Here is a 26,990-nt window from a genome sequence, read left to right on the forward strand (position 1 = left end):
CACCTGTCAGCATTGAGGAAGGAGGAGGGAGAGGCAGGACGTCCTGTCTGGTCTTATAACGATAACTACGTCTTTTTTAATTAGTAGAGATTAACATAAATTTAATAAAATTATAACGACATACTATACCTGTGATCAAACAATGCCATCTTAGACATGCAGGCTGTCGAACTTCCAAAATTTTGACTCTCGATATATTTTAAATTTAAGTATAAAAAATCATATATGTAGATTTGTTGTGTATATACTATTGATTACAATAGAAATCAGTGGTCCGTTGCATTTTAGTTGTGTATATACTTTTAATCATGAATGTATAATATTATTATTATTGGAAAAAAATTAATCTTTATGTATATTAATAATGAAAGTTTTAAAGCTTATTTGCTCCTATGCTAGGACAACATCTATTTAATTCACATCACATATCCGAAGAATGATTTCCACGACTCACGATCAGGCATTATGCCTTTTTACAGACTATTTATTCTATACAGCTTCTCGTCCAAATATTGATGTAGTTCATTCCTTCCTGGCATCCCCTTTTATGTAAATCTATGGTCACGAAAAAAGAAAATGTGAATGTAACTGCTTGCTAATAACCACTGCGCTGCCCGTGGTCTCCCCAATAGTATTTCCATGTTTCAAGGGACCTTATTATCAAATCTCATTTTGATGAGAATGCTTCAGCCGGTTCATCTTGTTCTGATTTTACTCACTGATTCACCGTAGCAGATTGCCTGAATTAATGTTTCTGAACGCTTCTGTAGCCTATCTCTTGTCATCATCCGATATTCCGATTCGCTTCATGGATCGAAGCCTCTCATTATGACTAGCACAGCTTTGCAAATCGCAAGCTTTGATGCAGATTCTTGGCAGGCCAAAGCTGAAGAAACAGAAGCAAGTTTGCTTAGGGCATGAACTGAAGGGTCTTTGAGGTTCAGAAACTCAAAGTCACCCAGCTGCACCCAGGAGTGTGATTGACACTCTTCTCGTTCCCATACGGTGGCTCACTAGACTCGCCGCCTCCTCTGCAGCCCTGCACCAGTCTCTTGTAGTTCCCACCGCCGTCGGGATGCGCCGCTTTTAGCTCCTGGGCCACAATGCTCCCCAGGACGCTGTTCTTGTGAGCCAGGCAGGAATGCAGAAGAGTAGACCACGCCACTGCGTTTGGCGTGAACGGCATGCTCCGGAGCAGGTCATACGCCTTTTCCAGCCTCCCTGCACGGCCCAGAAGATCAATGGCGCTGATGTAGTGGTCAAGCGTCCGTTCCACGCAGTGCTTCTCGGTCATGGCGTCGAAGTAGCCCAGCCCCTCCGTGACCAGCCCCGCGTGGCTGCAGGATGTCAAGATGACGATGAAGGTGTTGCCATTGTACATCTTCTGTTCCAGCGCACGCTCTGCGACCGCCAGGGCTTGCCTCCCAAGGCCGTTCTGGCCAAGCCCTTGTATCACCGTGTTCCATGATATGACGTCTCTGACCGTCATTTCGTCGAACGCCTGCTCCAGATCAAATGTCGCGCCACAGCTGCTGTACATGCTGATCAGAGAATTGCAGACGAAGACGTTACTCTGACAGAGGCCGTCCTTGACAGTTCGCGCATGGACTTGCCTCCCAAGCTCGAGCAAGGCCAGAACTGAGCAGATGTGCAGAGCTGTTGTGTATATTGACGCGTTCAGCTTGCCATTGCCATCACAGTGGCTATCCAATCTGACCAGATCAATGAAAAGGTGGAGTGCGTCTTCTCCACGGCGATTCTCTGATAAGCGGTGTATGATGATATTCCATGAGAATACATCCCTTTTCCTCATCATTCTGAAGAGATCAAAAGCCCTGTTGATCAGGTTATGCCGAGAGTATCCATCCATCATGATGTTCCAAGAGCAGATGTCCCTGTACTGCATCTCGTAGAACACCTTCTCCGCATCCGACAGTGAGCCCAGTTTCGCGTGTGCATCAATCAAGGCATTCCACACGAAGCAATCTCTGTTCTCCTCGTCCAAGAGCTTGAAGATGACTGCATGGAGCTGCAACGCCATGGTAAGCGACTGGATTCCGACGCAGGCCTTGAGCAGCGAGCTGAACGTGTGGGCGTTCGGCAGCATCTTGCGCGCAAAGAGCTCGCCATAGAGCGCCACGAAAAGCTCCAACGCCCTGTCAGGCTCGCCGTTCCGGACATGGCACGACACCATGGCTGTCCAGGTGAAGACGTTGTGCTGATCAAGCGGCAGCTCGTCGAAGAGACCGCGCGCCCTGGCGGCCGCCCCGGCGTGGGAGAGGCCCCCGATCATGGTGGTGTAGGAGGTGGCGTTTCTCCTGGGCATCTCCCGGAAGAAGGAGAACGCCCAGTCGGTGCGGCCGGCGTCGACGAGCGCGGCCAGCGCGGCGTTCCAGGCGACCTGGTTCTTCACGGGCATTGCCTCGAACATGTCGAGGGCCTTCTCGGCCTGCCCCGCCTTGCCCGCCTCGCTGACTTCAATGGTCCTCCAGGCCAAGCGAGACCGATGCGGCAGCTCCTGAACTGCTTTGGCGAGCGTCCGCGACGCCATGTTCCGGCGACGCCGCCAGCGGCGGCCCGCGACTTCCGAGGCAGATCGATGGCTGTTCTCCGGCGGGATGAATGCGGAGACGAATTGAGGAATGTCACGTGTGGACGTGTGGTCTCCAGCTTTTTGCTGCTAGGCCCTCAAGTTCTTGTAATTTGCACAAATGGAAGTACTCCGGGGTTCCCTCGCTTCACAAACGAAAAAAGTAAAGGAAAATACGTTTCCTAGTGTTAGACACGCCATTGCGAGCTTTCACCGTTACATGTGATTAGTGCTTGCCACTCGTCTGGTGCAGATATCGTCATAACGTCTCTTAGAGTAGCAATCCTCTTCTCATAAGTAGGACAACGGTAGTGTTTACCATTTTAAGGTAGTGTTTGGTTAGTTATATAAAGTTTTGAATGAAATAATATAAATAGGTTGTGTAATTAGATGTATGAGATGGTATAAAAATATGTTTGATTAGATGTTATGGATGACATGAGAACGTATTTAGTTGCTTAAAAGTTATGTATTATATCCATGTATAACTTAATTATTTTATAAAAATAATAATTGTTATATTTGTTATTATCAATGAACTATGTTAATTAGTACTAATCATTATAATTATAGTTAATCATAACTTAAGTTATCAATAATCATCACTAAATACGCATAATAATAATTAGTCATGATTAATAATATCTAATTGTAACTAATATTTAACTAAAAATCCTTAATAACCACCGATAGTCACTAATTATCACAAATCATAAGTGATTAGTAGAGTTGACATAATTTGTATGGGATCGGTCGGCCAATTTTTTTAATGGGATGGTACATGATATTGAGAAATATTTATTCTCAGAACATGTATCATTTTGTCCTGAATGAGATGATACGGTTCATACAACCAAATACAGTAACATGAATATATCCAAATCATCATGTACATATACCATCTCATTCAAGAAACCAAACACTACTAAACTTAAGAGAACGAGGTGAATCTAAAAGGGGCAACTCTCATCAGTTGTCTTAAATCCTAAAAATTTCAATCACTTCAATATTATCCATTAGATTAGAATCCAACAACTCAGGTTGTCCTCTCTCTCTACCCTGGTAACTCACCTAAACACTACCCCTCCCCACCCCTTCCCTCGCCCCGCACCTCCTCTCCAACCTTGTCGGCACCGAGGAAGCCCACCCGTTACAGCCTCCTCGTCCCCCTACAGCCGCCCAAAGCGGCTACCGATGCTGAGGCGATGTTGGAGCCACCAACCGCCTCTCTCTTCGCCCCACCTCCAACTCCCTTTGTCTCTTCCTCAACTCATGGTGCCAGTGTCCAAAATATCAATCCTCACGAGTCATGGTGCAAGGAGCGCCATCAAGTTTAGATGATAAATCTAAGCACCTCGCCAAAATAATATTACTCCCTCCGGTCATAAATACTTGCCACTTTTAACTTTTTATGATCTTTCATGTACAATTTTGATTATTATTTTTTATTAAAATATAGTTGTAATATATAATAAAAATATAATATTATGAAATCATTTTTTAGATAAATCTACACATGTATTTTTTATATTTTTATATTAAATATTTTAGAAACTATTGTCGATCAAAATTTTAAAAATTTAACTAAATTATAGTCAAAACGATAAATATTTATGATAGAAGAAAGTACAACATGTAAAAAGACTAAACTTTTTGCACAACATTGCCCATGAGAAAACGCAACAGTTTTGAAGTTTACAACACAGCAGCATTACAACATCCGCACATGGACCAAAAGCGGATGACGATCGATTTTTGTTACTACAGCCATACACACTACCCTCTAAACGCGGTAAAAAAATATCTCACATCAGACTTTATCCAGAGAACGTGCTCCGATCCCGTTCCAACGGGATAGCAGTGAGCTTAAGTTCAGACTTTCAGAGAGGTTTCATCAAAAAGAATAACTCTCAAGTTTCAGAGAGGTTCCACACAAGCCTCAAGTTTCAGAAAAAATCCACACAAACCTCCTCAAGTTTCAGAGAGGTTTCACACAAGAAGCCTCGAGTTTCATTGAGCCTCTATCAAGTTGTAGAAATGTTTCATCGCAGTTCCCAGAGAAGTTTAATCCAAGTTTCAGGAAGTTTTATTTGACTTCCTCTATCAGTATATATCACAATGCAATTTTCATTTACATTCAGAATCTTGAACTCACGAACACACTGGGGAATAAAGCATGCCTGATGGAGCCCACCCAGATACATAAATTTCTCTCCAAACTTCAACACCAATAGCTTAAAGAAAAGAGAATCACCTGATGGGCGACTACAACACTGCATAGAAGGCGAGCTTTAGGGAAAATACAGAGCATACGAGAGAGAGAGAGAGAGAGAGAGAGAGAGAGAGAGAAGGAAAAAAAATGTAGTCAACACTGGTATATGATGCTGCCTGATTGCGGACGCAACATCTCACCACAAATCACTGGTAGAAGTCGTTCCCGGTGCTGTCTGAAACCATGTCCATAGAGGTGTCGTTGGAGCTTGTGGCATTGGTCTCCCGATTTGCCCCTGCTGAGTTTGCTTCTGTGTGCCTGCCTCCATTGCCAGAACCTTGAGTCAAGTGATAGTTCTGGAGACTCTGGCGCACCGGGCTTGATAGGGCATTTGAGAATATTGTGTTCTTTGACTGGTCACTGAGACTGGATCTAGGAGCAGACCCAGCTGTTGTTTGGCCATATAAACCAGTTGCGGGTGGAACAACTGAGTTTGTAAACGGATTTGTAATCTGAGGATGCAGATGTACTCTTGGGGAGACATGTGCATCAGTACCTCCATAGTCCATCTCATGCTATAAAAGAAAACAAGAGTATGTCAACATTATGATTGGCCTACAAATTTAATGAGTGCAAGAAATCTTAATACTCAATGCAACAGGCATAATGGTAACGAGATGTCCATAGGTAGTTATTTCTAAAGTTCATACTTCATAATGTTTCACCAAACACAACTTAAGACCCCACTCTTATCTAATTCCCGAAATGACAAGTCCATTGCTGAACGTAACTCCTGTAGAGTATGAATTGTATCTTGTATGTTCAGAAATCCTGATTCTAATCAAGGAGATCCATATAAGTATAGATGCAAGTAAAAGATATTTTTGCAATCAAATCAAGTGTTTCTTCTCCGCAAAAGTAAGGCAGCTCATAGTTAAAGCATGTTCTCAGGAAAGGAGGAAGGCCATAGACTTCGAGGTTTCAAGGATAGACCTGGATATGAGACATTATATCAGCTACAGTGAGCCGCTCCTCTTCCTCATGCTTCCTCAAAATCCACTGGTAGAGCTTTTCCTGCATCATTAAGCTTGAATTTAGCAAAGTACATTTTCAGACAAATAATCCATAAGAAAACATAACATAACAAATGTAAGGTCTAATATTTAGCAGGCAAGACAACACGGGACAAAGGTTTAAGTGATATGAATATCACAAATTAAAATACAGATTCTTCAATGACAAAATATTTATCATGATCTAAGAATGGTGAATGCTTACATATGTTGTCCTGAAGGACATCAACTAACTCCAGTATCAAATTATGTATACTTACCTATCCTTGTAGTCACTATACCTTACAAATTCTGTAAAAGAGAAAAGACAGATCGAACAAAACTTCTTATTCCACTAATCTCAAGTCCCAATGGATACTACACTATTGCAATACAAAGTTACTTGGGGCAAAAAAATACCAAAAAACACATAACATGAACACCTTGAAAAGGAGTCCTACATTGCATAATTTAGTTGTGACATAGATGTGAATGACCTACTCTCTCCTCTCAAGATGGGTTACCTATCAAGAACGGTACACCGGCAGTGCGACACTACACAATAAACACAGAATTGAGACTGCCCCAACCGTCATTTCTTCTTCTAAGCTTCTGCGCGCCGAATCCGGAATCCTACACCCGAATACGGATGGATGGCTAGATCCAACCTATTCACCTCGCCCGTCAAACCCAGCAGACGGCAAAGCTCTACCCTTATTGCCAAATCAAAACTAGAATCGGAATTCGCAGGCGGGGCCAATCGAATTCCCCACCCCACCACCGACCGACCGAACGACCGAAGAGAGGGGGTAGGCAGGGGGAGGGATTAGGGAGGGGTGTGCAATAGGATAGGAGAGGGGGACGGTGTAGTTGGACGCACGAGGGCGTGGCGCTCGCCGGCCTGGAAGGAGAGCTTCTGCTGGGCCATGGCCTGGGTGTAGAGTTGGGAGAGGGAGTTGGCGGCGCCGCAGAAGGTGGAGTAGAGCGTGCGGTCGGCCTCGTCCAGCCGCGGCGCGGCGTCCGTCTTCCTCTTCCGGGCCATCGCCGCCGCCGGAGATGGAGGTGGGCCCCGTCGAATCGGGGAGGAGGGTTTCCCGATTGCTTGCGCTTGCAATTCGCTTCCCTTTTTATTTTACTAGTCAGTTAGCTGTGTGTTGCAACGGGACAATAAAAATATATTAGAAGGTGATTCACATGATAAAAAAATTATATTTATGCCAATAAAAAACCAATAAGTCAAGAGATCAAATCTTCAAACTACTTTAAAAGAAATAGTTAACTGTTCATGTGTTACAGCGAGACAACAATAATGCATTTAGAATTCACATGACAATGAGATTACATTCATACGAATGAAAAATTAATAGGTCACGAGATCAAATCTTCAAGCTATTTTATAAGAAATTTCAAATTCTGATTTTGGATAGCCACAATAGAGATCTATATTGATAGGTATTACATCACAATTTCCCATATCAATCCTTACTAATACGGTAATGCTCCTTGTCTTATGTCCAGTATAGGGAAAAAATCGGACGCTGGTTCTTGAGTGCAGCCCACCTCAAGTGAAGGAAAACGCCCACAAGTTTGCATTATCTGTCAACGTGAAATATTGCATGGGCTCACCTGCCTGCTCGTGGTCTCACTCGCGGATCGTATGATAAGTGCACTCGTCCGCTCGTAGGTTCGCTCGCCATGCGTCTACGTTTCCAGAGCCTCTTGCGTATCTTTGTTGGCGATGTTGCAGGAATGTATTTTGTTGTTGCAATACATATTTTTTTATTTATTGTAGCAATAGTTTCTCCCAACCATGGGTGACAACGAAAGTCCAACGGTACGGTGTCACGGCAACAGTGCTGCCCATCGTGTGATCCAGACCGGAACTTTCAATCGGGAAGGCTGAAACTTCTGGTTCTTGCAGGAAGGTTTCAGTTCGATTTACACATGAGGTGCTCAGTGTTTGGCGTGATAACTTTTCGCGTCAACACAATCCCTAGGTGTCTGGTGGCTCCATCCATTCTTGGATTTGGTACGATAGCCAGTCTTGGCCAAGAAAAAATTGTAGGAGCAGGATGCAACGAGCTCGTGTAAAAATGTCCAAATGGGATCGTGCCTACTGAAAGTGCCTAGAGGGGGGGGGGGGGGTGAATAGGCTTTTCTGAAAATTAAAACTAAAAATAGCGGATTAAAACTGCCGGATATTCCGGTAAAGGCCGGATACTCCGGTATGGTCCGGAGTATCCGGTCTAGTCCGGAGTCTCCGGCCTGAAGGGGATTTTCAGAATAAATGTGAACTAAAGATAACAGCTAGAGTCTAAGAATTACACTAGGTCTACTAGATATCACAAAGCTAGAATAACACTTAATACTAGCAAGATTGTCACTAGAGCAATTTAAATGACAAGTCACCGAATTCACACGATAAAGTAAATTGCGCAAATAAGAACACGTGAATTTATCCCGGAGTTCGGCCACCTCACAAAGAAGTGCCTATGTCTCCGTTGATGAGCTCACAAAGAGCCAGGTCTTTTCCAACTCCATCCTCTTCTAGCGACCACCAAGATCAAGCTAGAAATTCTTACTCAATTCGAAGATGTTTACAAACTTCCCGAGGCACACCACAAGTTTTGGGTGCTCTTCGGGTGACTCCTTTCCTTCTAGAAGCCCAAAGCTTCAAGAGAGATGATTGCAGTAGATGCTCGATGAAGAACTCAATGCTCAAGTAGCTTGAACCCTCTTCAAACACAAACTCTCAAATTTTTGCAAACTTTATACTAGAGGTGGTTGGAGGAGCTTTGAATGCTCTTAAAGTGCTCAAGAGGTCTCAAGTTTACCAGCCACAGTAAGCCCTAAATGCTATGGAGAGAGGGGGCATTTATAGCACTCTTTCACAAACTAGCCGTTACTGTTTTTGTCAGAGCTTACCGGAGTATCCGGTGTACACCGGAGTCTCCGGTCCTAAATTCAAAAACGGCGTCAGAACGGTCACCGAACGTGTCAGAACTAGCCGTTACAGTTCTGTTGAATTACCGGAGTCTCCGGTGAACACCGGAGTCTCCGGTCCTGACAGTCTTTCCAAAAAGATTAAGTCCAGAGACCAGCCGGACCCTCCGGCCTCTCCAGGTACCGGAGTATCCGGTAAACACCGGAGACTCTGGTCTTTCTTTTCTTTTATCAAAAAGATTAAACGCTAACCGAAAGTCTCTACCGGAGTCTCCTTCGGAGACTCCGGTTAACTCTAAACATTTACCGGAGTATCCGGTGAACACCGGAGACTCCGGTCCCCCCTTTTAATTACAAAAGCAAATACTTAACAGAGACTCTCTGGCGGAGTCTCCCTCGGAGACTCCGGTCTGTTAACCCTTAAAATACCGGAGTATCCGGTGAACACCGGAGACTCCGGCCTTTTTCCAAAAAGAATAAACCGTAACCGAGACTCTCTGCCGGAGGCTACCTCGGAGACTCCGGCTGAATCACTGAGTACCGGAGTATCCGGTGAACACCGAAGACTCCGGACTCAGTGAAGATTTTCAGAAAGAGTTCTGTGTCCGTGAGTGAATGTGTCTCTCAACAGGGTGATTCTAAAGGATCTCTTGAGCATTGAGACACTAACCAAGCAATCAAATCCATCCTTCTAAAAAGGCGTCTATCCTAGACTCAATTTCAAAAATAAAAGAATGTAAACCCTATCTAGTACCCTTCGTTGATTCTTCATTTGTTTCGGCGGGCGTCAAACGTCATTTATCTTCACAACTAATGCTTAAACCTGTTCATCACTCGAAAAACATGTTAGATCTTTAATCGTTTTGTCATCAATAAGCCAAAACCCACTTAGGGGGCCTAAATGCACTTTCAATCTCCCCCTTTTTGGTGATTGATGACAACCCGATTAAAGCATACACAAAGATATATAAAATAAGATTTTGAATTCTAGAAGATATGGTGAGCTCTCCCTAAATGTGTACATTGGTTTAAACGGAGTTATACACAAATGCACATATTTGAGATTTTAAATTCACATGAGCTCCCCCTATATCCTAGAATCCGTGGGATACAATTTTATGATAAGACATGGAACACACAAAACTTAAGAAAGTACGACAATCATCACACTAACATAAAAGGTCTTACAAATTAAGCGACACAAAGTTCATCACAAACAATAGTCCAATTGTCCAACAACGATAGAAATATTAAATAGAGTCCAAAGCTAAGGAAACTAAGGAAATGGATAACTATCTCTCCCCCTTTGGCATCAAACACCAAAAAGAGAGAGCCTACTCGCTGCTGCCATCTTCATCATCATCTTCTTCTTCTTCATCATCTCCTTCGGAGTTGTTGCCAGAGGCGCCGTCATAGGAGTCATCTTGTGCTTGTTGTTGAGAACTCTCGGCAGTAGCTTGGGCTTCATCATACCATGCCCTAGGGTTCTCAACCTCAACTGGTGCACTCTCCGCTTCATCTGACTCAATAGGAGAGCAAGGTGGCTGGAGGTTCATGTATGTGTACATTTGTTTCTGACGTATCTCATTTTCTTTAAGCGAGCACCTTGATCCTTGATTTGAGTGGCATTATGGGTGCAAATCTTGAAGATTGCTTTGAGAGCGCTCTTGATGAATGATGACCCTCAAGGAGGAGCACGTCTCGAGGCAAACTGTCTCGAGCTAGGAGGAGCACGAGGAGGTGATGGAGATGGGGAGGGAGCTCGTATGTTCAGGGGCCTCATCCTATAGGGTTCATGCTTAATCTCCTTCATAAAAGTCTTCTTGGATACCTTCTCAATGATAAACATTAGATAAGGAGCATATCCACAGCTTTTGATTGGCGACTTGGATGTAAAGACAATTTCTTCCCAAAGAAAGTGCGCCACGCTGAAAGGAGCATGATCATTGGACATGGCTGCAAGGAGATTTCTGGATATACTCTGAACTGTTGTTGCATCTCCGCTCTTGGGCGCCAAGGTGAGTCGAAATAGGGAGTTTAAACAATGATAAAAAGGCCTCATCCCTGTAAGCTTTCCGAACTCAACTCGTCCATGATTCAGATACATGAACCCAATTTCTTCCAAGGTCAGCTGATTCTCATTGTGAATTTGATCTTTGGAAGTATCTCTAGCATCAAGATGAAAATAGTGAGCAAAGCCTCTGAAGCTAATTCTGTATTTGACTCCCTCTATCATCCCGTGCATAATGGGATTTTCATATCCCTCAAACTACACTGTAGCATAGAATTGTGCAATAACTTCCTCGCACCAATCATACTTGAAAGCCATAATATTTTTTACCTTCTTGCTCTCACAAGCTGCTATTACTTCAGTGAACACAGGGTCGTTTTTCCTGGCCATATAGTCCCAATCAATCCATTGCATGGGACTAATAGGCTTTTTCTTTTCTAAGATCACTGTCTCATAGAAGTCTGCCTAAAAATCATTCTAGAAGCGATAATCTGCAACATTCTTCTCATAATCATACGGGTTGTTCAACCTTTCACTAACAACCCTGGAAACATGCTTCATGTAGTTCACTGTCTATTTTGGAGTATCAATGACACAAGCAGTTCTCCGAGGTCTATGAAGTTTCAAGGGTCCAATAACTTCATCGGTCTGCTCTTTTGCATCATCCTCGGATTCAGACGAGTGTTCTTGAGCAACACCTTTGCCCCTCTCTTTCCTAGAGGGCATTCCTCCTTGTCCTCTTCCTGCTGTCACTTTAGCTAGACCCTTTCCCCTTCCACTTTCTCGGCCTCTCATAGCTTGAGTTTTGGTCCTGCATACGGTCACAATGTCTCTCTCATGATGTTGAGTGGCTCCTCCTTCTTCAATGTGGATGCCTCTGCCTGAGACTACTTTGCGGACTCTTTCACCGCTAGCGTGATCACTTCCACTATCTTCCGAGCGTGCCGGAGCTCTTGTTTCTTGAACACGAGGGTCACTTCTTTGTTTCTTTTTGCTTTCGAAAGTATGACCCTTCTCAAAACGATCTCCGGCCATTGCAAGAACACCTAGGAGATATGGAATGAACAAAGGATATGAGGAACAAAAGATTGGACAGATTCTGCTGGAAAATCAGGCTGATACCGGAGTATCCGGTGTATACCGGATACTCTGGTCGGCCCCGAAAAGTCCCCAAAAATCCTAGGGTTTGGAAGATTTGGCCGACTAGAGATGAAATAAGTTTGGGGAAGTGTTCTAGGAGGTACTAGGAACTATTTTACCAAGGAAAAACAACTCTAGACAAGGGCATCGAGAGATCAGAAAGATTGTTGAAAAAGATACCTTTTGAGCTCAAATCCTCCGGGGATCTTGATGAATAGGAATCTCCGGAGGTTCCGGCCTTCAATCCAAGTGAAAAAAAGTAGCAAAACTTGTAGATCCTTGGTTGCTTCTCAAAAATCGCCGGAGAAGAAGCTATTGGGAGAGAGGACTTGTGAATGGATGAGGAAAGAGAACTGTTCGGGCTGGGGAAATATATAGGATTCTGGAAACACCGAAGACTCCGGTGTAGACTGGAGACTCCGGTGGACATCGGAGACTCCGGTCCTGACACTTTTACGGTCCTGACACTTGTACCGGAGACTCCGGTGAAGACCGAACTATCCGGTAACTGGAAACAGGACAGGAATCAGCTGGAGCTGTGAACAGTGTCAGGTCCGGATACTCCGGTGAACACCGGACATTCCGGGACCTGAACTGTCACAGAAAGATTTAGAGCTGAAATTCGGGGAGAAGTTTTTCCGGGGAGAAAGATGTTGGATAAGAGGACTAATTTGCTAAATGTGATCAGCCAACAAGCATCATTACATAACTATGATCACAAATTGTAAATTATGATCGAGAGATCAAAGAGCCAAACAATTTTGAGAAAATCACTCAAAAATGCAGTTTTCGCAAGCTTTTAACTAAGAAAGCTATAAATCTATAACAAGCAAACGTATGCAATAGTTCAAGCCACGTTCCGAGAATCTAGGATATTTAATTCACTTCTCAACTCGCAAAACCTTTGCTCATCTAGTGGTTTGGTGAGGATATCGGCTAATTATCTTTCGGTCCTCACATGGCGAATGTCAATATCCCCTTTTGTTGCATGATCTCTCAAGAAATGATGTCTAATGTCTATGTGCTTGGTTCTTGAGTGTTGCACGAGATTGTTGGCTATTTTGATGGCACTCTCATTATCACACAAAAGTGGAATTTTGGAAGTTTTGTGGCCATAGTCTCTTAGAGTTTGCTTCATCCATAGAAGTTGAGCACAACAAGCTCCCGCGGCAACATATTCGGCTTCGACGGTGGATAGAGCTACGGAATTTTGTTTCTTGGATGACCATGACACTAAGGACCTACCCAATAATTGGCAAGTTCCCGAAGTGCTTTTTCTATCCACTTTGCAACCGGTATAATCAGAGTCCGAATAGCCGATAAGGTCGAAGGATGACCCTTTTGGATACCATAAGCCAAGGTATGGAGTATGAACTAAATATCGAAGAATCCTCTTGAAATCTTTGGGAGCGGCTTGAAATCTTGCACACATGCACACACTAAGCATGATATCGGGCCTAGATGCACATAAGTAAAGCAAAGATCCTATCATGGAACGATATACCTTTTGATCCACGCTTTTGCCTTCTCCATTGAGATCAAGATGTCCATTAGTTTGCATGGCGTCTTGATTGGTTTGGCATTCTCCATGTTAAACTTCTTGAGCATGTCTTTGATATACTTGGTTTGGCAAATGAAGGTTCCTTATTTGAGTTGCTTGATTTGAAATCCGAGAAAGAACTTCAATTCTCCCATCATGGACATCTCAAACCTCCTTGTCATGATCCTACTAAAGTCTTCACAAAATTGTTGATTAGTAGAACCAAATATAATGTCATCGACATATATTTGGCAAACAAATAAATCATTATCAACATTCTTAGTAAAAAGAGTAGAGTCGGCTTTGCCTATTTCAAAGCCCTTTTTGACAAGAAAATTTCTAAGGCATTCATACCATGCTCTAGGAGCTTGCTTTAACCCATAGAGCGCCTTATGGAGTCTAAAAACATGTTCGGGATGCTTGGGATCTTCAAAGCCGGGCAGTTGCTCCACATACACCAATTCGGAAATTGGTCCATTTAGAAATGCGCTCTTCACATCCATTTGATATAACTTAAAATCATGGTGAGTAGCATAGGCTAATAAAATATGAATTGACTCTAGCCTAGCTACGGGAGCGTATGTCTCACCAAAATCCAAACCTTCGATTTGAATAAACCCTTGAGCAACCAAGCGAGCTTTGTTCCTTGTTACTGTCCCATTTTCATCTTGTTTGTTGCGGAAAACCCATTTTGTCCCAATCATATTTTGTTTTGGCCTTTCCACCAAAGACCAAACTTCATTTCTTTTGAAGTTGTTCAATTCTTCTTGCATAGCCATTACCCAATCCGGATCATCAAGCGCTTCTTCTACCTTCAAAGGTTCCAAAGAGGAAACAAAAGAGTAAAATTCACAAAATTTTGCAACTCTTGAACGAGTAGTTACCTCCTTTTGTATATCACCAAGGATGTTGTCCACGGGGTGATCTCTTTAGATACTTTGATGAACGCGTGGGTGTGGCACTTGTGATTGATGTTGAATGTCTTCCACTTCATCATCCAAAAAATTATTTGGGTCTTCACAGTCTTGATGTTGGTCTTGTGGTCTTTTGTCGTCTTGATCTTGTGTTGATGTTGATGGTTCAACTTGCATTGATGAAGATGGTTGATCTTGATCATTTTGAGCTTCTTGAGTCTTTAGTTGTTCTAAGGGCTTGATTTCTCCAATTGCCATCTTCTTAATTGCTTCCCTTGGTATTTCTTCGTCACCTAGCACATTAGTATCAACTTGCTCCACTTGGGAGCCATTAGATTCATCAAATGTTACGTCTCTCGCAATTTTAACACACCCGGTGGTTTTGTTGAAAATGCGGTAGGCGTAGGCATTTGATCCATAACCAAGCATAAACCCTTTATCTACTTTTGGAGCAAATTTTGAACTTCTAGCTTTCTTGTTTAAAATAAAGCATTTGCTACCAAAGACCTTAAAGTAGGAAACGTTGGGCTTGTTACCGGTTAAAAGCTCATATGAAGTCTTGTTCAACAACTTGTGTAAATACAACCGGTTGATGGCGTGGCATGCGGTGTTGATTGCTTCCGTCCAAAATTGATCCGATACATTGTATTCATCAAGCATTGTTCTTGCGGACTCAATTAACGTTCTATTCTTTCTCTCGACTACTCCATTTTATTGAGGAGAGTAGGGAGCCGAGAACTCATGCTTGATTCCTTCTTCATCAAGAAACTCTTCAACTTGTATGTTCTTGAACTCGCTTTCATTGTCGCTTCTTACTCTCTTGATCTTCACTTCGAACTCATTTTGGGCTCTTCTTACAAACTTCTTGAAAATGGCTTGAGTTTCGCTTTTATCATGCAAGAAGAATACCCATGTGAAACGTGAAAAATCATCAACAATAACTAAGCCATATTTGTTACCTCCGATACTTATGTAAGTGATTGGCCCAAATAAGTCCATGTGGAGGAGTTTCAATGGTCTTGTAGTGGTCATCACATTTTTCAAGGGATGAGATGCTCCAACTTGCTTTCCCGCTTGACAAGCACTACAAATTATATCTTTCTCAAAAGACACATTTGTTAGTCCTAGGATGTGTTCGCCCTTTTGAAGTTTAGACAAATTCCTTATACCAACATGAGCAAGTCGGCGATGCCAAAGTCAACCCATGCTAGACTTAGCCATCAAGCAAGTTTTAGGCTTCACTTCATCCGTTGAAAAATCAACAAGATATAGTTTACCCTTCAACTTGCCGATGAAGGCTATTGAGGCGTCCTCCCTTCTAGAGACAATCACACCCTCATTTGTAAAAAGACAATTATAACCTATTTCATATAATTGAGATACGGATAATAAATTGTAATTAAGAGATTTGACTAACAAGACATTTGAAATAGAATGATCATTTGATATGGCAAATTTATCTAGGCCCATTACCTCTCCTTTTCCATTATCGCCAAAAATGATGTTTTCATGAGGTCCTCCATTTTCTTCAAAGGAAGAAAACATACTCTTTTCTCCGGTCATGTGATTTGTACATCCACTATCAAGGACCCAACTTGATCCACCGGAGGAGTATGCCTACAAAACAAAGTTATGCCTTTATTTTAGGTACCCAAATTTGTTTGGGTCCTTTAGCGTTAGTCACAAGCATTTTTGGCACCCACACATTCCTTTTAACAATTCTATCTCTTGTGCGGGGGCCAACATAAAGAGCAACTACTTTACCACGGTGGTCTCTCTTTAGCATATATGAGGCATAAAAGGAACATTGGGGAGCATGAGCCTTTGGTTGCCGTGTTTGAGCCGTGTGATTAACTTGTTTGCCTCCTTTGATAAACTTGAAGCATTCCACTCCATTCAATAGCACACGATCATTTGGCTTGCTCGTGTATTGGTCAAATCCAAGACCTCTCTTTTGCTTGTTGTCTTTGGCTTGGATAGTCTTGTAAAGTGCATCATTTGACTTATAGGTTTTGATGCACCCATATTTGACCAAATCATTTAGCCTCTCATTTTCCTTTTGTAATGCTTGCAAGGATTCAATATTAGTTGTACAAGTATTTATATCAAGGTTGGAACAACGAGAGCATCCATTGCTAGTAGATGCACTAGATAGTAAATTTGCTTCATTAGAGTTGGATGAACCTCTCTTAAGAATATCAATTTATGTTTCAAGAGTTTTATAATTTTCATCTAAACAAGATAATTTCTCTTGATGTAAGAAATTGTTACTCTTAAGGTCGGCAATTGAGGAATTGGCTAAGTCATAATCTTTAGACAATTTCTCAATTTTTTCCTTCTCTTTAGCAAAAAGCTCCTCGAGTTCAAGGTTTCTCTCTTTTTCAAGGATGAGAAAATCTTCTTGTCTCTCGAGGGTCTCTTCATGACTATCTATTGTATCCATTAGCTCCTTAATTTTAGCCATAATATTTTTATTCAAACCTTTGAACAAGTTATCACAATCACTATCATACTCACTATCACTATCTAAAAGCTTGGAATGAGATTTTACCTTGCGGCTTTTAGCCATGAAGCATTTTGGGGAGTCGTCATCATCATCACTCATTAAGAGTGATTTTCTTAGTGTAGGCTCATGAATAGCAATGGTGGCGACTCCTTCATCATCGGAGTTGGAGTCGGAGTCGGAGTTTGAATCCTACTCTTCTCCAATGTGTGCTTGACCCGAATACTTTTTCTTGTACATCTTGTTCTTGTCCTTCTTGTATGACTTGACTTTATTGTCTTCTTTGTCCTTTCCTTTTTTCTTGTTTGGACAATCGGCTATAAAGTGACCAACTTCGCCACATTCATAGCATGCCCTTCTTGATGTTCTCTTTTTAGGCATGTCTCTCTTGTATTTTGAATAGCCTCCTTTTCTCATGAATTTCTTGAACCTTTTCACAAAGAAAGCCATTTCTTCGTCTTCGGAGCTTTCATCTTCACTTGTGCTTGATTCTTGGACTTGCTTGCTTTTGCTTGCCTTGAGTGCAATTTCTTTATGCCTTGAGGTTGAGCTTTGTTTTGCATGAATCTTCACTTCATTTGCTTCTTCTTCCATGAGCTCATGAGCAAGAATCCTTCGAAGCACATCGCTTGGTGTGAGCCTCTTGTAGTCCCTTCTCTCTCGGAGGAGCGTCACCAAAGTGGGATTTCTAGGAGCAAATGCTCTAAGTAATCTCTTCACCACTTTGTGATCATCAATGTCCTCACTTCCGAGCCCTCTTAACTTGTTCACAAACACCATCATCCGATCATACATTGCTTGAGGAGTTTCATGATCCTCCATCACAAATCTTCCTAGCTTTCCCTCAAGCAACTCTATTTTAGATTCCCTCACACTTGTAGTCCCTTCATGAGCAACTTGAAGTGTGTCCCAAATTTGCTTAGCTTCCTCAAGTCCATCAACTTTATTGAATTCCTCCGGACTCAAGGCACTAAGCAACACACTTGTGGCTTGAGCATTGCGATGCATATTTTGTTCTTCACTTGAGGTGAGCTCTTGGTTTTCATCCGGCAGCTCAAAACCTGTGCAAACAATCTTCCAAATACTTGGATGAAGAGAGATTAAATGCATTTTCATTTTCTGCCTCCAAGCGGCATAATGTGTACCATCGAAGAATGGTGCACGCCCGAAAGGCACGGAAATGTAATTGCTTGAAGAATTCAAACGATCATAATTGAAAGGAATTTCACTTCCCTTTCCTTTACCATTACCATCATCACTCCTTGATGGATCATCTTTGAAACCCCGGACTTCCGGATGTCGACATAATGATTCCCTCCAAGCGGTGAAGCTTTGTAGGAGGTTAGGCTCTGGTACCAATTGAAAGTGCCTAGAGGGGGGGGGGGGTGAATAGGCTTTTCTGAAAATTAAAACTAAAAACAGCGGATTAAAACTGCCGGATATTCCGGTGAAGGCTGGATACTCCGGTATGGTCCGGAGTATCCGGTCTAGTCCAGAGTCTCCGGCCTGAAGGGGATTTTCAGAATAAATGTGAACTAAAGATAACAGCTAGAGTCTAAGAATTACACTAGGTCTACTAGATATCACAAAGCTAGAATAACACTTAATACTAGCAAGATTGTCACTAGAGCAATTTAAATGACAAGTCACCGAATTCACACGATAAAGTAAATTGCGCAAATAAGAACATGTGAATTTATCCCGGAGTTCGGCCACCTCACAAAGAAGTGCCTACGTCTCCGTTGAGGAGCTCACAAAGAGCCGAGTCTTTTCCAACCCCATCCTCTTCTAGCGACCACCAAGATCAAGCTAGAAATTCTTACTCAATTCAAAGATGTTTACAAACTTCCCGAGGCACACCACAAGTTTTGGGTGCTCTTCGGGCGACTCCTTTCCTTCTAGAAGCCCAAAGCTTCAAGAGAGATTATTGCAGTAGATGCTCGATGAAGAACTCAATGCTCAAGTGGTTTGAACCCTCTTCAAACACAAACTCTCAAATTTTTGCAAACTTTACACTAGAGGTGGTTGGAGGAGCTTTGAATGCTCTTAAAGTGCTCAAGAGGTCTCAAGTTTACCAGCCACAGTAAGCCCTAAATGCTATGGAGAGAGGGGGCATTTATAGCACTCTTTCACAAATTAGCCGTTACTGTTTTTGTCAGAGCTTACCGGAGTATCCGGTTTACACCGGTGTCTCTGGTCCTAAATTCAAAAACGGCGTCAGAATGGTCACCGAACGTGTCAGAACTAGCCGTTACAGTTCTGTTGAATTACCGGAGTCTCCGGTGAACACCGGAGTCTCCGGTCCTGACAGTCTTTCCAAAAAGATTAAGTCCAGAGACCAGCCGGACCCTCCGGCCTCTCCAGGTACCGGAGTATCCGGTAAACACCGGAGACTCCGGTCTTTCTTTTCTTTTATCAAAAAGATTAAACGCTAACCGAATGTCTCTCCGGTGAACACCGGAGACTCCGGTCCCCCTTTTTAATTAAAAAAACAAATACTTAACAGAGACTCTCTGGCGGAGTCTCCCTCGGAGACTCCGATCTGTTAACCCTTAAAATACCGGAGTATCCGGTGAACACCGGAGACTCCGGCCTTTTTCCAAAAAGAATAAATCGTAACCGAGACTCTCTGCCGGAGGCTACCTCGGAGACTCCGGCTGAATCACTGAGTACCAGAGTATCTGGTGAACACCGAAGACTCCGGACTCAGTGAAGATTTTCAGAAAGAGTTCTGTGTCCGTGAGTGAATGTGTCTCTCAACAGGGTGGTTCTAAAGGATCTCTTGAGCATTGAGACACTAACTAAGCAATCAAATCCATCCTTCTAAAAAGGCGTCTATCCTAGACTCAATTTCAAAAATAAAAGAATGTAAACCCTATCTAGTACCCTTCGTTGATTCTTCATTTGTTTCGGCAGGCGTCAAACGTCATTTATCTTCACAACTAATGCTTAAACTTGTTCATCACTCGAAAAGCATGTTAGATCTTTAATTGTTTTGTCAGCAGTAAACCAAAACCCACTTAGGGGGCCTAGATGCACTTTCACCTACTGAGCTGGCCCGAAGCACGACACTGTAGACACGACCCAACCACAGCTCATATGGCATGGCCTAGCGGGCACGCCTAGGCCGGCTGTAGCCGTTGTGTGTGGGCCCGGCACGCGGGGCATGCAAAGGCACGGACAGCACGCAGGGGCACGCGGGTTTAATGGTTAAACGGGCCTTTAACCTATTAGACCCAGTATTTTTGAATTTTGTAACCGTTTTGTGACCATTTGAGCTCTAAAAAATTGCAAAAATTACTAGTGTTCACCTATAAATAATAGATCACCCTGGCCTTCTATTGTACACCAGCAACATCATTTGCTCTCTTGTTTCCTCCTTTCATTCTTGTTTCAAAGTTCTTGAGAATTAGCGATAATTTGGCAAAATTAGTTTGAATTATTACCAAAAATCCGAGCAATTCCAAAACCGTCATCCTACTATCTTGACGTTGAAGAAATACGACCCCTTTGGTACCAGTGTTGCAGGTTATAATGTTCCCGATGGTGAACCTCCGGTTGGTTCACATGCAGGTGATGCAGCAACACCTCCATCATCAGGCTCTACAAGTGCACACGTATCAGCAAGCACTAGCTCTAAAAGATCAAGAGCTAGTACTTTCGAAGTTTGGCAAGACTTTGAAATGTTCTACAGAGAGGAAGTTGGGATAAGTGTCAGGTATGTTAGGTGTTATATTTGCAAACATGAATTATCTGCAAAGCCCTCAGGTGGAACGGGACATTTGAAGAGGCACGCCACAACTTGCAAGCAAAAGAGTGGAGCAGCCATGAAGCAGAAGTTGCTGCAGTACAACCCCGCAGGCTCTGTTTGTCATTGGGAGTATGACTCTGCCAATGCTCGAAAAGAGTTATGCTGCTTCATTGCAAGAGCAGATCTACCACTCAACAGTGGTGAGTCTCCTGCATTTGAAGATTACATTAAGCAAGCTCATAATCCTAGGTTCATGCATGTTTCTAGACAGATAACTAGTAGGGATATAGTAAAATACTACAATACGTGTCGTAGCAAGCTTAAAGAAATGTTACAAGCATGTACATTTTCAGTTGCTTTGACCTCGGACATATGGGCAAGTAAGGCTAGAGAGGATTATCTTAGTGTTGTTGCTCATTTTGTTAATAATGATTGAGAATTAGAAAAGAAAATAATAGGTTTCAGGTTGATTGACAGCGCGCATACCGATAAAAATATTGCTGAAAAAATATCTCAAGTAGTTGAAGACTTTTGTCTCACAAATAAAATATTTTCTATCACTTTAGATAATACCAGTGCAAACTCTAGAACCATGAATATTCTTACTGCGTTGTTTAGTACATATGCAGAATCTTTATTGTCACATCAACGATGTGCTTGTCACATTATTAATCTTATAGTAAAATCCGGTTTAAAGAGGTTATCGTACTGCCTAGACGATTTTCATACTGCAATATCTTTTGTAAATTCATCTAACCAACGAATTGCAGCTTATAAGCAATATTGTGTTGCAATGGACTTGCGTCCACGTAAGTTTGCTGTGGACATGCCGGTAAGATGGAACTCTATTTCCTTGATGCTCAAAAATATTATACCATATAAGAGCACATTTGGTGTGTTTATTCATACACACTATCATCAGCATTGGGTCAAACTTCACTCACAGAAGCACATTGGTATGTTGCCGAAAGGATACTAGAGTTTCTTGAATTTTTTTATGATTTAACTGTGAGTTTATCAGGAATTGATTATCCAATATCTTGTTTAGTAGTGTATAATATTGTTGAAATTGCTACTCATTTAAACATGTGTGAAAATGACAATCTTCTAAGAGATTGTGTAGTTTCTATGAAATCTAAATTTTTAAAATATTGGAAAGAAACTCCTTTATTGTATGCATTTGCCTTTATTTTAGATTCTAGAGCTAAAATCGCAGGTTTTTTTTAGAGTTCTCACAATTCTAGGTGATGTTCTTGGCTATGATTATTCTACTTATTATACTAATATTCGTTCTAAGTTATTTGTTGTTTATAGTAAGTATGAAACAAAGTATGTCAAAATTCGCTTGCAACGACATCCACTAGGACCTACAACAAGTAAGAAGACGACGACGTGGGGACAAATATTTGGTGGAGGTTCTTCATCAAGAAGTTCAGACTCTTCGTCACGATCGTCTACGACTACGAGCATTGGAATTCCAACATCCGGAGGGGAGCTAACTACCTTCATCGACAGCGACGTTATCAGCCATGAACAAGAAAATTTCAACATATTGCAATGGTGCCATGAGCATAAGACGAACTATCCAGTGCTTTCATGTTAGCACGAGATTTGTTAATGGTTCTTGTATCTATAGTTTCTTCTGAGGCTGTCTTCAGTCTTAATGGAAGGATAATCGATGAAAGAAGAACAAATCTCATAAGTGAGATGGTGGAAATACTCATTATAGTAAAAGACTGGGAACAAGTTGAATCGCGAATGCAACACACTGCAAAGAACACTGAGCTTGAAGCTTCATTCAAAAATTTGTATCTAGATGTTGTTGATACTTGAGAACGTGTAATTTCCAATTTTTTTAGCTAGGTTTTACTCTTTTTTCCTTTGCTAGAAAGTTTTTAATGAGGCAACCTATCAATTAAGCTTATTTTTAGAATTAATTATGTGTCCCTATTATTTCTGAATTTTTTTATTTTTTTTATTTTTTTAAAGCGACCTGGGACCCGCCACCCACCTTTCTTCTTGGCCTATAAATAGCCACTATTCGTGTATGCCAAACTCCTACTGATCCAAACTCCAAAGTCACTTGCCCACTTCAACAAATCAATTCTATTATTTCTATATTTCCAATTTTCCATTCATGGATCAATAAAGGTTGTAATCTTTTTTTCTTCTTCTAGTAGAAAGGTTTTTAACAAGGCAATCAATCAATAAAGTTTATTTTATTTATTTTTTTATATTTTTTTGATTTTTTAGAATTTTGTAACTATTAATTTTTATTTTTTTCCTATTTTCGAAGTGCTGCTCGGCTGATGTGCCCAACCGTGCCGTTCGGGCTGCCCGTGCCTCTGGGCTGCCCACGCCAGCCGTGCCGTCAGGCCACAATCATGCCCGTGCCGGCTCAGCACGGCACAGTGGATGATGGGTCGTGCTGTAGGTCGAGGGGGCGGCATGCGGGTCGGCACGGCACAACCTGTAATAGTACCTGGGTCGCCCGGGCCGGACCGGCCCGAACAGCCCATTTGGCCATCTCTGAGCTCGAGGTCGTGGGATGAACCCCGGAGCATCCCCATGAATTCTCATGTGCCACATTCTGAGTAGGCATGTTGTAACAATGTTTTCGACTTGTTCCAATAGGTTTTTGATATTTGAGCACCCTCCTTCAGATCTGTATGTTGTAGATGTTGCTTGATGCAGATGTTTCAGCTTCTGTTCTTAGATGATGCAAGTACTATTTTCTAATGATGTCAGTTATATTTTGAAATGTTGTAATGTTGCATAATCCTAAATTTGTTTATTTGAGATCTTTGAATTATATTTCAATATGTTGCACCAATGTTACTTTTATGTTTCATTAGTTATTCTGAAATGTTGCAGCAATATTTTCTATTTGTTGCAATCTCTTTTGTTTTTGGCACTTGTTGCACTAAGCTTTTTAGTATGTTGCAAGGACCATTTGTTTCTTGTTGCACTGCCAAATGTTATTGTTTCAGTGGGAGGGTTGCGCCATCTATTTGAGACCATTTGTATATGTTAGCTATTAGTGGTGAACTCTTGATTTTGTTCACATCTTACTGCAATTTTTGCAACGGGGTGGCCTAGGATGTCAACCTTAACGTGGGGTGCTGCAATTTTTGCGATTGGTTTTGTTGCCTCATGAGAAAAAAAAAAGGCGGATCGAGATGAATGTTGCGTGAAACATCTCCATATGTTGCGGTGGGAGATTTTTGGTCATGATCGGACGACACAAAAACTGTCAATGCAGTTCAATCAGACGGTATAATATGCGTCCGATGCTAGCGTCTGGCCGAACGTTCGGGCGCTAGCAAAGCCCATACTAATAACACTTTATAAGAAATTGACAAACAACATAATATACAACTTCTCAAATGTCATACATATCAAAAGGTATTTAAGGATCCAGATCATTATACAAATGGACTAAGAAAATAGGTATATACAGAACCAGATAACAAACATTACGAGCAGTAGAACAAAATTTTATATAACCTTAATGCTGCAGCTCACCAAAAATATGCACCTCTTCTATTTTGCATTGATCGATTAGGATAACATCCTGAGCACCCAGGTCTAGCTTTTGAGGAGCGCTAATACAATGCAGTATCTTTTACGGAAATGAAAGCCATGCAGCCACGAGTCCAAACCTGTTTTGAAATGGAAAGTTTATCAAAATTTATCAGTTATTGCTTAGTAGTACAAACAATCGATCTACCTATACTATCAATAAAAAACACATCAGTAGCAATAACAATTAGGTAAGCATCGAATTGAATAATTTTAAAGCTTCACTTTGTGCACCTCATCTGATTCGACCCCTGTAGCAACAACTATGCTCCTTCCTGGATTATTCATATCTTTAATATAGAGAATCGCGTATCACTACTAACCTCTTTCTCTTCCATGTTGTCTTCATAGTCAATCGCATCACCAAGGCCTTCTCCTTTCCACTTTCATCGATAGCCCTAAATTAACCATATATAGAAATAGGTAGAATATCATGTATACATGTCTATAAATATTATGATCCTTCTAGAAATTATTCCAAGAGTGTGGATAGAAAAACTAAGATTATACATATCATTACAGAGTACAATGATAAATATTAGGCCTCTCAATTCATATGCTTCACATACAATGACTTGTTAATATCACATCTCAAAAGTCTAACACGCCTCTGCAATGCTGTTGTCGCCATCCATCTAGGTGAGGTTATGGACTTCATCTAAAAGAAAACCTTGCTATAAAATAGATGGTTGATTAATTTATGCCATACGAAATCCTATATGAGTTATGAAAAAATGTAAGCTGAAAATTAATTATAAGAAGGGATAGGATAGAGAGGCCAAGACCAACATATTTTCCCTGAGATCTAATGAGATAAAATAGTTGACAGGCTCCATGGGCGGGATCCATCGACTCCTTGGTTCTCGCCAACCAAAAGAGCATGTGCAAGATAAAATCCAAACGCATCAGGAATTTGGTGCCAGCACAATACCATGGCATACAAAAATCAGAAAATCATATGAGTTGGCATACTCGGTACTTCAATTCCTTAATATTCCTATTGCTCTGGTTCATCTTTTAGCATTCTGGAAGCAATCATCTCAGACTGTGGATGCTAGCAATAGGAACATTAAGAAAGTGAAGTATTCATCCAGCTATCGGCACCAGCTTAAACTGAACTTCAGAACCCACCAAGGTAGTTTCAATTTACTAAGTAAACATAATTATGGGACTTGACATTATTTCAAAAACTTACAGTTCAAGTAGATTTATAAATTACAACAGAACACAAAGAATTACAATATCTGCAGCAAACATTGATTTATTCAGAAAAAGGTGCTAGGAGTGGTATATGTATCTCAATTGCAGAGATCATTTTAAAACCTCAGGAATCCATTGTCTCCTTCTACTCAGATAATTCTTGAAGCATAACAGGTTTTGAGTTCAGCTCCTAAGCAAGGTTACTTAATAGCTCAGTATAAGGAACACCTACTTACCACGCATGATACATGGCATATGCTAGTTTCTAGAATTTGACATCACACAGAAAAAACCACATAGAAATCACAAACCTTGAAGCGAGTACTCGCGGAACAAGGACCCACTCACCACATGTACAACCATTTAGGGTCCGATCCTTTAAGGGTGGCTGGCTGAAACTCTTCGGGCATACTCCTAATCTTTTCCTACATGTCCTTGTTAGAGGAACCTCAACACCTTTGGGTGTCACTCCAACGGTCCAACCTTCTCATGAACAAGCATCAACAAAAGCCATCATTAGTTCAGGTTTTTTACCACACATTAAGCATAATCTTAATATATGAGAATGTGTCTGAGCATAATCTTACATTGAGCATAATCTTATTATTTGCGAATTCGTATTGCAACCGATCACATTGGTGTGGTCTAGATCCAGCAAAAATGGTGTTCATCCCAGCATCGTGATTCAGCTTTTAGAGCCGTCCAAATTCCTAAACTTAAATCCTAAACTTAAACCTCCGATCCCATCAAATCGCATGAAAGAGTGGCGCTCCGATGCGGGCGCAGAAGCAGGGCCACGGCCCAGAGCGGGGGAGGTGGTTTGCAGGTGTGCAGGTCAGCGAGTAGGGGACCTTGAGCAAGATGGGGAGGTCAGCGACCCCTAGCAGCGCCGACCGGTGGCGGCGAGACGAGGAACTGTAGCCGTCTCTTGCCAGGACCATCAGGAGCCGAACGGGGAGCGCATGCGTGCGATGCGAGAAGGACGAGCGTTTTGTTCTGCGTGATTTAGGGTGGGACCACCTGTCAGTATAGAGGAAGGGGGAAGGAGAGGCAGGATGTCTTATCTGGTCTTGAAATGACTACTATATCTTTTTTATATAGTAGAGATAGAGATAGTGATTTTCTGCTCGTGGTTCTGTTCGGTGCTGCTTCAAATCGAATTTCGTGGCGTCTTGGTTCACGCGGCCAGACCACGTCGACCTGTGGATGGAACGGGACGGGATTGTCTTGCGCCCACCATGTGTGTCACTTGCCTCATTGATCCTGGTCAGCTGAGTCCATTAACCTGCATTGGCATAGCTTCTTCTTTTTTAATTGGAACACTTGATCCCATTAACCGAGATGCACGACGGCAAGATCGCCGACAACAGCAGAAATTAGCATCCGCTGGCATAGCTTCTAATTCATCTATCTAAAAAAGGTCAAAGTGGTACCAAACGATAGGATAGTACTTCCCAAAATGATTTGTTACTACCCAAAATGATCCTGGTCATCTTCTTTGTACCCACACTAGAAATTTCTATTAAGGTGCGTTTGGTTCGAGAGTAATATT

The 26,990-nt window shown here is 41.9% G+C and overlaps 2 protein-coding genes across 2 annotated transcripts; both read right to left on the bottom strand.

Annotated features, from left to right (window-relative positions):
* Positions 1–426: 426 nt before the first annotated feature.
* LOC133905917 (pentatricopeptide repeat-containing protein At4g16835, mitochondrial-like) lies at positions 427–2,791 on the bottom strand. The gene has a single exon (XM_062347729.1). It carries the CDS (start codon positions 2,549–2,551, stop codon positions 941–943), a length of 1,611 nt encoding a protein of 536 aa, XP_062203713.1. The 5' UTR covers positions 2,552–2,791; the 3' UTR covers positions 427–940.
* Positions 2,792–4,653: 1,862 nt separating this feature from the next.
* LOC133905934 (uncharacterized) lies at positions 4,654–7,004 on the bottom strand. The gene is made up of 3 exons (XM_062347747.1): positions 6,735–7,004; positions 5,796–5,876; positions 4,654–5,377 (listed from the first exon to the last, which is right to left on the bottom strand). The coding sequence occupies exons 1-3, from the start codon at positions 6,894–6,896 to the stop codon at positions 5,009–5,011; spliced, it is 612 nt and encodes a 203-aa protein (XP_062203731.1). The 5' UTR covers positions 6,897–7,004; the 3' UTR covers positions 4,654–5,008.
* Between the last annotated feature and the right edge of the window lie 19,986 nt (positions 7,005–26,990).

The sequence above is a fragment of the Phragmites australis genome, chromosome 2 (assembly GCF_958298935.1).
Source record: "Phragmites australis chromosome 2, lpPhrAust1.1, whole genome shotgun sequence".
Classification (NCBI taxonomy): domain Eukaryota; kingdom Viridiplantae; phylum Streptophyta; class Magnoliopsida; order Poales; family Poaceae; genus Phragmites; species Phragmites australis.

Coding starts and splice junctions, on each gene's coding strand:
- LOC133905917 (XM_062347729.1), bottom strand. CDS start 2,551: ATGGCGTCGCGGACGCTCGCCAAAGCAGTTCAGGAGCTGCCGCATCGG.
- LOC133905934 (XM_062347747.1), bottom strand. CDS start 6,896: ATGGCCCGGAAGAGGAAGACGGACGCCGCGCCGCGGCTGGACGAGGCC. Junction 5,877..6,734: donor CCGGCGAGCGCCACGCCCTC/GTGCGTCCAACT, acceptor TTAATGATGCAG/GAAAAGCTCTACCAGTGGAT. Junction 5,378..5,795: donor ATATAATGTCTCATATCCAG/GTCTATCCTTGA, acceptor TTTCTTTTATAG/CATGAGATGGACTATGGAGG.